The 12545-nt window shown below is 40.4% G+C and overlaps 1 protein-coding gene and 1 pseudogene across 1 annotated transcript; one reads left to right on the forward strand and one right to left on the reverse strand.

Annotated features, from left to right (window-relative positions):
- Positions 1–2381: 2381 nt before the first annotated feature.
- On the forward strand, positions 2382–3494 carry LOC122913579 (annotated as a pseudogene).
- Positions 3495–3736: 242 nt separating this feature from the next.
- On the reverse strand, positions 3737–5606 carry CCDC179 (coiled-coil domain containing 179). The gene is made up of 3 exons (XM_044260257.1): positions 5562–5606; positions 4688–4737; positions 3737–3863 (listed from the first exon to the last, which is right to left on the reverse strand). Exons 1-3 carry the CDS (start codon positions 5604–5606, stop codon positions 3737–3739), a joined length of 222 nt encoding a protein of 73 aa, XP_044116192.1.
- Between the last annotated feature and the right edge of the window lie 6939 nt (positions 5607–12545).

A 12545-nucleotide genomic window follows, 5' to 3' on the forward strand; every position in this document is an offset into this window, starting at 1 on the left:
GCCCCAGGGCAGGATCCCTGCTCAGCAGGGAGTCTGCTTCTCCCTTTGCACCCCTCCCCCACTTGTGCACAAGCTCGTTCACGCTCACGCGCGCTCTCTCAAATAAATAAAATCTTTGATTGCTAGTGGCTTGAGGCAGGTGAGGAAAGAAGGAGGGATGAATAGGTGGAACACATAGGATGTTTGTGGCAGTGAAACTATTCTGTTTCTTACTGTCATGGACATTATGCTTTGTCAAAACTAATAGAATCATACAACTCAGAGTGAACCCAATATAACATATAAATACATATATGTTGTCTGCTTTATTGAAGTACAGTTGACATACAATAAATTGTGCATATTCAACATGCTCATTTTAGGGGCACCTGGGTGTCTCAGTCAGTTACTCTTCCACCTTCGCCTCAGGTCATGATCCCAGGGCTCCATGCTCCTTGCTCAGCAGGGAGCCTTCATCTCCCTCTCTCCTTCCCCACTTACTCTCTCTCTCAAATAAATAAATAAAATCTTTAAAACAATAAAAATAAAGTGCACATTTTAAAATATTTTGGCACGTGTACAACATGAGGCCATTACCACAACCAAGACTTTATTTATAAATATATTTTATATATTTCATATATACATCTATGAAGGAGGCTCTTTTCCTGATCAAATGGGAGTTGACTTAGCTGCTGGCATATACTTTTTGTCCTTAGTTCTGTACTGTTTTCTATTGGAATATAGACACATCTACTATTGTAAAAGCCTTTTGAGACCATGAGGATGAAAGTCATGTGAAAAGTTTGAAAAGATCATAACGATGGAGGGAACCTGGAGCTTCTTTAGTGATTTTTGGAAACATCACGTCAGCTTTAGGTCTAGGTCAGGAGCTTTTCTTTGGAGGAAAAAATATACTTCTTCTTTTTTTTTTTTTTTCCAATTTATTTATTTTCAGAAAAACAGTATTCATTATTTTTTCACCACACCCAGTGCTCCATGCAATCCATGCCCTCTATAATACTTCTATTTGGTTAAGCCACTAAAGTTGAGTTTCTCTGATAAGGAGCTAAAGTTAACAATTCCTACCTGCCATAGCTGTTCATTAATTGTGCTTATAAAATATTTTCTTTCAAAAACAAAACCAACAGAAAAAAATCTTGATTACTGGAAATACAATTTTTTCCAAATATTTTTTTGTAATAAAATATAATTCTGATCCTGAAGATTTGCCTAAATAAGGCCAGGACTTACTACTAGTGTTAAAGAGGAATGGATGAGGAAAATGGGGATTTTCATCTGAGGAAAAGCTGAATATGAAGGAAGATAGTAGTTTTCCTCAAATATCTGAAGGCCTTTAAAAGGGAGGGCCATTGGATTTGTGTTTGGCTACAAGAAATATAATTAACACTACATATAAAAGTCTCATGGAGGCCATATGACAGGTTATTTGGAAGCACTTTTAAATCCATGCCAAAGAGATGCAAAGATAACTGTTGGTGGGAATGCAAACTGGTACAACCACTCTATAGAACAGTATGGAGGTTCCTCAAAAAATTCAAAATAGAGCTACCTTATAATCCAGCAATTTCACTATTAGGTATTTACCCAAAGGATATAAAAATATAGATTCAAAGGGGCACATGTACCCTGATGTTCACAGCAGCATTATTAACAATAGCCAAAATATGGAGAGCGCCCCAATGTCCCTCAAGAGAGAAATGGATAAAAAAGATGTGGGCTGTGTGTGTGTGTGTGTGTGTGTGTGTGTGTGTATTCGAAAAGAATAGTCTTGTTATTTGCAATGACATGGATGGAGCTAGAGTGTATTATGCTAAGCGAAATAAGTTAGTCAAAGACAAATACCATATGATTTCACTCATATGTGGAATTTAAGAAACAAAACAGATGAATGTATGGGAGGGGCTAGATGCGTAATGGGTATTAAAGAGGACACTTGTTATGATGAGCACTGGGTGTTGTACGTAAGTAGAGAAACCCTGAGTTCTATTCCTGAAAACAATATTGCACTGTATGTTAACTAAAATTTAAATTAAAAAAAAAAAGATGTGCAGAGAGGCAATAAGCTGTGATTGGTGTAGACTTTTATGATGTTGCAAGTGATCAATCCTAGGCTGAATAACTATTTGCCAAGAGATTTATTTTCCAAGTAATATAATCCAAAAGATTCAAATAATGATTTTGGGCAGTCAAGATCATATATGGTAAAGCAAAAACTGGAAACCAGAATAATGTGGTTTCCTCAGATCTTGCTCTTTCCATTAAATCACATCATCTCCAGGAGACTGTTGAAAAGGAGATTTAAATAGGCTCTGCCCTCCTCCCCATTCAAAACCCAGCCACATCTTTTTGTTTAGGACCACCCAGGTCCCTGAGACACAATGGCAAAGGTTAAAGTAAATGGATGGACATAAGGGGTTCCTGGTCATCAGGGTTTCTTTTAACTCTGAAAAACTGGATATTGTCACCACTCATGACCCTTTCATTGATCGCAACTACATGGTCTGCATGTTCCAGTATGATTCTACCCTGACAAATCCAATGTCACAGTCAAGGCTGAGACCTAGACCTAGAAACCCATCATGTCATCAGTGGAAAGCCCATCTCCATCTTGCAGGAGCAAAAGCCCACTGACATCAAATGGGGTGATGTTCTTGCTGAATATGTTGTGGAGTACATTGGTGTCTTCACCACCATGGAGAAGGCTGGGGCTCACTTGATGGGTGGAGACACGAAGGTCATTATTCCTATCCCTTTTGCTAATGCTCCCATGTTTGTGATGGGTATGAAACATGAGAAGTATGACAACTCCCTGAAGATTATCATCAATGCCTTCTGCATCACAACTGCTTAGCCCCTTTGGCCAAGGTCATCCATGATAACTTTAACATTGTGGAGAGACTTAAGACCACATTCCATGCCATCACTGCCATCTAAAAGACTGTGGATGAGCTCTCTGGGAAGCTGTAGTATGATGGCCGAAGGGCTACTCAGAACATCATTCCTGCTTCTGTTGGTATTGCCAGGGCTATGGGCAAGGCCATTCCTGAGCTGAATGGGAAGCTCACTGGCATGGTCTTCCATGTCTCCACCCCCAGTGTGTTAGTTATGGATCTGATCTGCTGTCTGGAGAAAGCTCCCTGGAGAAGGTGGTGAAGCAGGCATCAGAGGGTCCCCTCAATGAAACTCTGGGCTACACTGACCAGGTTGTCTCCTGCAACTTTAACAGTGACACTCACTCTTCCATCTTTGATGCTGAGGCTGGCATTACTCTCAATGTACACTTTGTCAAGCTCATTTCCGGGTGTAACAACGAATTGGCTACAGCCATGTGGGTGGTGGACTTTATGGTCCACATGCCCGCCAAAGAGCAGGAGTCTCCAAACCTAGAGAAAGCACAAGAGGAAGAGAGGAGCCCTCAGCTGCTAGGGAGTCCTTGCCCTAACTCATTTGCCAACACATTGAGACTCTCCTGGCCTGGAATCCATCTCTGACTCTCTGAAGAAGAGAGACCCACCTTGTCACATACCATCAATAAGGTACAGTTTATCAGACAAAAAAAGAGAGAGAGAGAGAGAAAGATTTAAATAATAAATGAGAATTTGATTGGAGGACTTTTAAGGTAATTTCCCAGACTACAATTACAGATTTTTCAAAGGAAAGAGGAAAAACAAAATTTAGAATACTACATAAATTAAAAATGAGGGTGTCTTTTGCATTTAAGGACCTGTTAATTTTAGTGAAGTCTCTCTATTGTACTTACTAGGAGTCCTGGTTCTGGAAGAGGAGCAGGTCTTGCAAACCTTTTAGTAAATCTCCTCTTCTCCTTCCTTAGGTTCTTCATATTCTCAATACGTTTATCTCTGGACTTTTGGAAAATTAAAAGGAAAACAAATCATACTTTTTAAACCATAAAAATTCAACATGCTGATTATATTTTTGGTTAGTGTCAATAAAAAAAGATAAACACAATCAGTGGATATGGTTTACATAGCTACATAAAAGTAGGAAAAATCTTTCTTCAAATATGTGGTTCATAGATGAAGAAAACACATTGGAGCGTCTCTAGAGTTTTCTAATGAGACTACTCACTTCATCAACTGTGGGATCTAAGGCTCATGGATATATATGTTTACTTTTATCTTAAATAAATATTTAAAAAATCATGTTAATTAAAAGCCCCAAAGGAATTTTCTTTGTAGAAATAAGAAAACAAAATTTGTGCACATTCTTTAGTTCCCTTAAATGCTGCGTATGTCAAGAAGAGATTTTTATGTCCCTATTACATGGCAGCTATAAGTGGAAGAGACCTAAGTGTTCAAACTAGAATGCTTTGAAGATAATGGAGTATTAGGGTGTAGAGTATATGAATGAAAGAAACTTTTATCCACTTCCAGTGGGAGTGCAGATGGTGTAATTGCTTTGAGAACTATGTGGTATTACTTCATAACTATGAAAAAATTGCTTTCTCTATGATCTAGCCATTCAGTTCCTATTACATTAAAAAATAAGAATATAAAGCATTTAATAGTAGTCACATTATTCTAATAGTAGTCACAAGATCCTAGATTTCCATGAAAGATAACACAGAAATTTCTAGCTAATAAAAGTTCTATCATATAGAGACCACAACACATAAAAAAGACAAAGTTACAATTTTGAAATACCCAGAATTATTTATTTAAACATTACCTGCCTTGCAGTGACGTCTGAAGGATGTTGCCATCTTGGCCCTTCCTACATAATATGTAAAATTAAATTAAAACAAAACAAACATAAGAAACCATGAGCAAACAGAAATACCAGTTATTGTAATAGGAAGCCTATGCTACTGTTTTTTATTTATGTAATATATGCATATTATCTCAACTACAGGAGGCAGGAGAGAATGAGAACATTAAGGTAAAAGTCAGGGGGAAGGATGGCAATTGTTTGAGAAAAAAGAACCAGGCTTGAACTACATTATAGAAACATGTAGAGAACTGAGATTTATCATGGAAGGAAAAGGTGTACAAGAAATCAAATAATTACGTTTCTGCTGGTGTTTGGGGAGCCTGAGGAACCCCAGCAAGTGGTATGGTTTTCTGAGACACAGGGATCTTGGCTGTTTGGTTTGTAGGGTTCCCACAGCTTCCCGCAATTTCTAAATTGTACCTTAAATACCTTCCCCTGCCTTCAGTTTGATTCAGTTGTTCAACCCCAAGACCCAGAAGCAGTCTCCTCCCTGCCTTTCCCGATATTGGGAAACTTAAACTGCCCCCCCACCTCTGTAAGCCCCAGCCACCTCTGGGGCAGATTAATGGGTCAGTCAACAGATGATTGTGCCTGGCTTCTAGAAGATGTGGGGAGGCGGGTGGGGGGTCTTTTCCTCCTCCTGGGTGGGTCTGTTGCAGTCCAGAATCTAGTCTGTCTACTTCACCCGGGATTCCCAACCCTGAGCACCCAAACCGCCCTCACTGGCCATGATCACAAACGACCGTAATCCCAAGTGTCCCAGTAGTCCCAGTGCAGGGCTCAGGGTAGGGGCCGCCGAAGCAGGGTTAGGGCCTTGGAAAACTCACGGGGTTGACTTGGATGGCTTCGTCATCCGCACAGCACAGGCACATGCTGCTTAAGATGCAGAGGCCCCGAGTGCCCCCAGCACGCAGTGCGGGGACTAGACCAGGTACTGGATGGGTCACCGCCCACCGCCCGGTAGCCCCGCCCCGTAGCCCCGCCCCATCCATCACAATTCTCTTTATCTTCCCGCATGCGCCCCGCCCTGTCCCTGTCTTCCAGTCCCGTGCAGGGAAAGGTCAAGTTCTTGCTGTCCTGAGCTCACCTGTAGAAGAACTAGGGCTGGCAGGTTACCACAATTCTTCAACAAGCACAGAATACATTTCCATCGCTTTAAGTTCTCAACTCTCTGGCTTCCTTCACTGGAGACCCCTCACTTCTCAAGACATCTTGCTTGATTCCGTGGCCCTTCACTGCAGCCTGTCCTCAGGGTTCTCAGCTCCATCCCTTCATGGTTCTTCCATCACCGCTGTCTGTTGGATCCATCCAGCTCTCTGCCTTTCCCCTGTCAACTCCTGGGCTGAAGGTGGGGAAGGGGGTTTGGAAACTGCCCCAATGACATGTACACAATTTCCAACTAAACCGACTTTTCACCACTGCTTCCCACCCTTCAATGTTTGCCTGGCTCCTTCGTTTTTGTACCCCGCAGTGTTCCCTTCAAACTGTCTCCTCTGTGGAAATCTTTTGAGCCCACATGTCTTACTTCACACAGTGAGGGCGGCTCACGCTTCAGGAGAGCGCAGGTCTGCCCTGTTGGCTCCGTGTGTATATATATGAAGTCATGAACTCCTTACAGCAACCCAGGAAAGTAAGAGCATGGTTATTATCATGGGGGAAATCAGGCATTAGTATGCTAAATAGTTTTCCAGAGGTGACCCAGTTAGAAGGTATTCTGGGACTTAAACCCACAAAGTCCGTTTCCAGGGCTGGTGCTCTTTGATCTCTCTGCTCTGCCATCAATTGCTTGGAGAAGCCCGGCCTGGAGCTACCTCACTTCCTTACCATCTCTAAGTCTGTTGCCTTGTTTGTATCCACATTATCCTTTTCCCGTATTCTGTTAAACCGAAAAAGTTGTTGCCTCTCTTTCTGTCTACAATAAATCTGTTCATTTTTGTTCCCATGCTATTTTCCTCCCAGGACCCTCCTCAGGGGTGGTGCTCTAGATTGTTCCCTCCACTTGTTAACCTCACTATTATTTTCTGTTTTCTTTAAGCAGTTAAATACATTATGCTACAAATCATCCCCTACTTAAACTAATAAACCAAAGCCCTTTGAACAATAGCTAGTTGTAACTTGTCCATCCCCTCTGTTTACAGTAAATAACCCTGAGCCTTGTCTGTGGCTTCCGTGTCCTCTTCCCTATATCCAGTGCAGTGTTTGGCTCATTGCAACCTGCTTGAATGCTTACTACCCCCATTGGTACTTGTTTCAAAGTGGTCACTGGTAGACCTTCCTGCTAAATTCAATGGACCCTTTTTATCAGGTGACTTTTGCATAGTGTTAGTAACTGCTGCCAGTTCTCCTGGAAGAGTTAGGCTTAGAAAAATTAGATAATCTTGCCCACTGCTAGTGCTGGAAACCACTGACCACTTCCTTCCTGAAACTCTCCTCTCTGGGAAGAACAGAACTTAGAAAAATTATGTAATCTTGCCCGTGATCACAGCCCAGGAACTGACTTGAAATCCTGTGGCTTCTCCACTATCCCTTGTTGCCTCAAGAACATGTGTTTTGGACACTTACTATTCTATATCTTGCTAGGTCCTGGGAATACAAAGATGAATAATCTGAATTACTCAAGGAAAGCCAGATATAAAAACAATGATGAAATAGTAAAACTGTGTGTTGGGAGTAGTAATGGGCCACATGTTGTGCAGAAATTCTGTCTAAGGACGAAGCCTTCAAGGTAATGCCAGGATCCTTACCAGTGGAGGAGCCAGCTTGGCTGCTAATATTGGTTCCATTCTTCTGATTTTCTCATCTACATTTGCCTTCCCAGGATGATGCTTCCATGAGTGGATTCACCTGTTAGCTATGTAATTCAGCCCTAGCTTATGTAATACCTCTAAAGCAGGTACATTAGCTTAAGGACAGAACCCGGAAGTGCATCTGGAAGTGTCTGGGCTATACTTTAAAGGGTGGATAGGAGTTATCCAGTAGCTAAAGACAGAGCATTCCTGAAGGAGGTAGCAAGCATGTCCACATGGCAGGGGGTAGGACTGCTGGGTTTGATGAGTAAGGAACTATTGCCAGGTTGTTATCACACTTCATTCAACACTTTTCAATGCCTTTCCTCTCCCTTTTTTCAACAAAACATATAAACAAGCAAAGCAACCCACCAGGGCTGATGCTAAAATGAAACAATGATTCAACAGTGATTCACTGGCTTCAGGCACCCTGAGACTGCTGTAACAGAATGCTTCAGAGTTTTGCGGCTTGAGGCTTCTTAGGAAGCAGATGGTGGGACTCACGAGTGTCCACATTCTGCCTTCACTACCTTCACTTGAAAACTGGGTGATCCTGGCCGTTAATGATCTTATATCAGCTACCATTCTCCTTTCTAATTTATAAAATGGAAATGATAATACCTAATAACATAGGTATTGGTTCAGAAACTCGGGAATTTCCCAGGTGAAATCTGAAACTGACCTCTGTTCATGGGGGGCAAGGCGAGACAGAGGAAAGAGGCAGACCACTCCATGTTGGTAGGTGTTGGCAGATTTAATATGCAAGAAAACTTACATATGAGGCTTATCTTGGGCATTCAAAAGAGGAGTAGATCTCTGTACCTGCCCACTTGAATCTTAAGTTTGAATCTAAGTTTATATAAAGTTTACATAAACTTTATAAACTTTATGTAAACGTGAAGTTTATATAAACTTGAATCTAAGTTTAAATAGAGGACTTAACTGGGTTTAGTTACCTATTAAATCCATACGGTCTCAACAACACACCTCACTCTACCGGGGCTCTGTCCTTGAAAATGGCCCCCACTGTGGAAGCAGTAGGCAGAACATACATTCCAAGGGCAAGGCGGGGGGGCGGTGAGAAGCCTCTGACGTTTTCAGGGTCTGCAGTCACATCCTTTCTGTGACCTCCTCCAACAATAGCATTGTTTATGAGCATTAAGAATAATAGAAGTAAGGAACTGGGGAGTTAATTCCTTGCTAACTGAGGAATTACTCAGTAATTGTAGTTATAGTTACATTTTACCATAGAATCAACCAAATGGAAAAAACCTTGTATTTCATCCAGTCCCATCTCCCACCTGTACTTTAAGTCCTGTCAATATGTTAATTTTGTGGCAGATTCTTCTTTTGATTAAATTAATGGGTAGAAAATTCAGTGCAGTCCATTCTGTTTTTTGGCATCTCTAATGATCGGAACCTGTTCTCGTTCTATCCTCATGGGTCTCACAAAAGAAACTCATTCTCCTCTACCTGATGATAAGGTTGGGGAAGAAGCTGAAACTGGCAGAATCTACAGGTTTGGAGAAGGGACCCCACAAGTTGGGAACTGGATCTCCGAAGAGGGGAATTTGCCAGGCTGGACTGGTACCACCAGACACTGGACGGGGTGAATCCTTCAGAGCAGGGGATCAGAGATCTCTTAGGAGGGGGCGCTCTCTGGCAGGTGTTGTGTGATTAAGGACAGCAATAAAACCACCTCTGGGTGTAGAAAAAAATAGAAACTGGGAACAACTGCTGCTGAGATAAATGCTCTCACCAAGTGACGTGTCACTGCTGGGGTGACACTGACGGCAAGAACAAGCCCAAATAAGACCCTTCTCCACTCCACTCATCTTCACGTCTTCCTCCAGCATCCTCAACACCCCCACCTCCCACCTGCCATTGGCTAAACCTAGCAGGACCCGAGTTGGCTAAATTTCCAACTTTTTATTTCTAAAGAGAAATAAAATGTACAAAGTTCCAGCTCTGGCTTTACAAGGGAGAACAGGGGAAGAGCAGGTTTAGAGCTGAAAGTCAACAGGTTTCTGTGGCCCAGCAACCGTCATGCCTCGGATCACCCACAGTGTTTCACTTCGATGCCTTCCAGAATGGTTTCGGATCTCCCCACCATCCAGGCTGACAGCCTGTTACACTACAGTCAGGCAATGTCCTGCACCAGGCACAAAGCTCAGAGTGTGATGTGACCAAGAAGGAAGGGGCGAGAGCATTAACTTCCCAAGTCTGGAGAATATATTTGCGTAAACATTGTCTTTGCAAAAAAAAAAAAAAAAAAAAAAAAACCAAAACCACAAAACTATAAAATAAGTTATGAGAATTCAAGAATACTAAATGCAAGCATAGTCAGTATTCCTGTGTTTTATGTTTGATTGGTATAGAGCTACATTTCTCCCGGTCAACTCCAGAAACCACCAGCATTCCAAAATGTTTATAATTTTATGTGAAAAATAAAACAAGTAAACAAACCACCCTTTATGTAAAAAAAAAAAAAAAAAAAAAAAGGATACCAAGTTCAAATAAGTTTGGGACATTCTAGGTTAAATGAAGTTGCGCACCTATCTTTACTGCTAGACAACTCAGAACCTATAATATGCAAAAGTGGTTATGAACTTCTAGAAGGGTGTATATTATATGGTGTTTCTTCAATTTACTTGCTTGTGGGACCCTCTTTTACAGTGTGCCATCTGTAATCTCTCTCATATAGAGAGGCTTCTAGATTAAAGATAGTAGTTATTTCTGAATAACTAAGTATTATTTCATATTCCTTTAAGCATCACCTTGTTATGTCATAAACTACACTGACATCTCTGGAGGTCATTATTGAAATCACAATTTTTTTCACATCTAATTATTTTTCTCATTTTCTGACTAAGGAATGTTTGCTGGTTTTTTCACTCTTAAATATCTGTTTCATGATGCAAGTTAGTTGTTGGAGTGTCCCCATAATGTAGCTGGTGTTTTTATTCTCTTTCTCTGGGTGTTTGATAAATAGATATATACAGATGAGATCAGTTGAAGCTGCATGATGCTAAAAGAGGCTGTATCTGCCCTGGGTAGATAAATAAGATAGGGTTTGTGAAATTGAATAGTCACACATTTTTCCTTAGTTTAAATATTAAGTATTTTCTTTCATTTTTTGCTGATGAAAGCATTTGAGGTTTATGTCTCTTCAGCTTTTCTTCTGCCATCCCCGGTGTTTTAAAACTTGGATATTTAGCAACAGAATTTATAGAAATATTTAAATATTTCACTTACATCTTAGGAAAAGACGGCTCATCCTGTTTGTTTGATGTTTCCATAATTAGATTTTATCTCTGTAAATTTGTACAAAAACAGTGCAGCTTTTTAAAGAATTAACTTGTAGGCTTTTCCCCATAAATGAAACAACTTATGCAGAAATACAAACGGAGTACCAACTTTGGTTTATTTTGTACCATTATTCACAGATTTTCTGTTTTGTTCATTTTCTGGGTTTCCAGAGGGTCATGGAATCTACTTGGGGGAATTGAGAAACTTCAAGTATTTACTTTGGTTTCAATGCAACCATTTATCGTTTGATTTGAAAATATTTTATAAAGTAAATGGGACATGTGTGACTAATATGTGCATTTAGGGTTTTCCTGTGACTTTATTTTTTATTTTTAAATAGAGTATGAGGGAGCAAATCCTTTTCAAGTCCTAAGAATCCTTAAACACTGAAAATATTTCTTATGATTGAAGTCTGTTCCCTTTCCACAATAAAATGCTATTTTTGTTTTGTAAGTAGGATGTGGACAGATTTACCACTCTTTCTTCTGACCATTCTTTCATTCAGTTGGTGTCTGTATCCACCGAGTCCATCTTTTGTTCCAGGATCTTTGCCTTGTGCTCAGTTTTTGTACTGAGCAGGCGGAGATGAGTCTTCTGTGAATGGGTCTCCTTTAAAAGAATACCAGTGCAAGGGTCAAGTTCATGGCTGTAGGGTCTTTGTAGGTACATACAGAGTCATTCTTAGAAAGATTAATGCTCATTCTTGTTGTCTTAAACCTCTTGATTTTTAAGTAGCTCTATGTTTTTATTCAGCACTATGGACCTGCGAATAACATAAGTGGTCTTGAATCTACCCTCCAAAGTTTGTAAGAAATTGTCTGTCTGTCAGTCTATCACTGCCATGTCTGAGTTTTTAACAGATTTTCTTTTTTCTGTGCTTGGGCAATTACATTGTGAAACCTGGGTTAGAGACTTAAAATCTGTCTGTATAGTAAGTTACATGTAGATTCAACTTATGCCATCTTGTTATAATACATTCTACTTACTCCCTCCTGTCAAGAGAACTTTTTGTTCTTCTTTATAGCACAACACCTCCATGTCATTTGCCATGAACCCTGCCATGAACCCTCAATTAAACTTTCTCCCGGGGCTCCTGGGTGGCTCTGTCAGGTCAGATGGAGCCCCGTGTCAGGCTGCGTCTTTGGCGGGAAGCCTGCTTCTCCCTCTCCTACTCCCCTTGCTTTGTGCGCCCTCGCTCCCTCTCTATCAAACAAATGAATAAAATCTTTAAACAAACAAACAGACTTTCTCCTAAGTTGTTTTGCATTTCATCTGCATTTCCACCTCCTTACCTTTGCTGACTCTGCACCTATTTATCTGATACTATATATATATATATATATATATATCCTTTACCCATATAAAGTAAAGCCAGTTCTTTCCTCAAAATTATTCCTCAGAAAGGAGTAAGTCACTTTATACCAGAACCTTTATGAAGTCTCTGTATTTTAGAGCTCTTTTTCAATTACTTGAATTTGAAAATGTAAAGTTTTTCAGAAAAATATATTAGTTGGGAATGGCCTTAATGAATGCCAGTTATCAAGGTGACCTTAGACTTTGGGTAAATTTCCAGTAACAATGTAACCAGATCAAACTAAAGTTTAGAAAGGGCTGTATTTTTGAGACATTGAGATGGAATGAAAATTAATGTCTTTGAAAACTGCTCAGAAAGTGGCTCTGGCAACAATTAAGCCGGTGCCATTCAAAATGCGTATC

This window comes from Neovison vison, chromosome 7, assembly GCF_020171115.1.
Source record: "Neovison vison isolate M4711 chromosome 7, ASM_NN_V1, whole genome shotgun sequence".
Classification (NCBI taxonomy): domain Eukaryota; kingdom Metazoa; phylum Chordata; class Mammalia; order Carnivora; family Mustelidae; genus Neogale; species Neogale vison.

Bases quoted from the DNA above. Each gene is read 5' to 3' on its own strand.
- CCDC179 (XM_044260257.1), bottom strand. From the start codon at position 5,606: ATGTGCCTGTGCTGTGCGGATGACGAAGCCATCCAAGTCAACCCC. The intron at 4,738-5,561 runs GTGAGTTTTCCA...CATATTATGTAG, and splicing joins AAGCCATCCAAGTCAACCCC to GAAGGGCCAAGATGGCAACA. The intron at 3,864-4,687 runs GTTTAAATAAAT...CCAAAAGTCCAG, and splicing joins GTCACTGCAAGGCAGGTAAT to AGATAAACGTATTGAGAATA.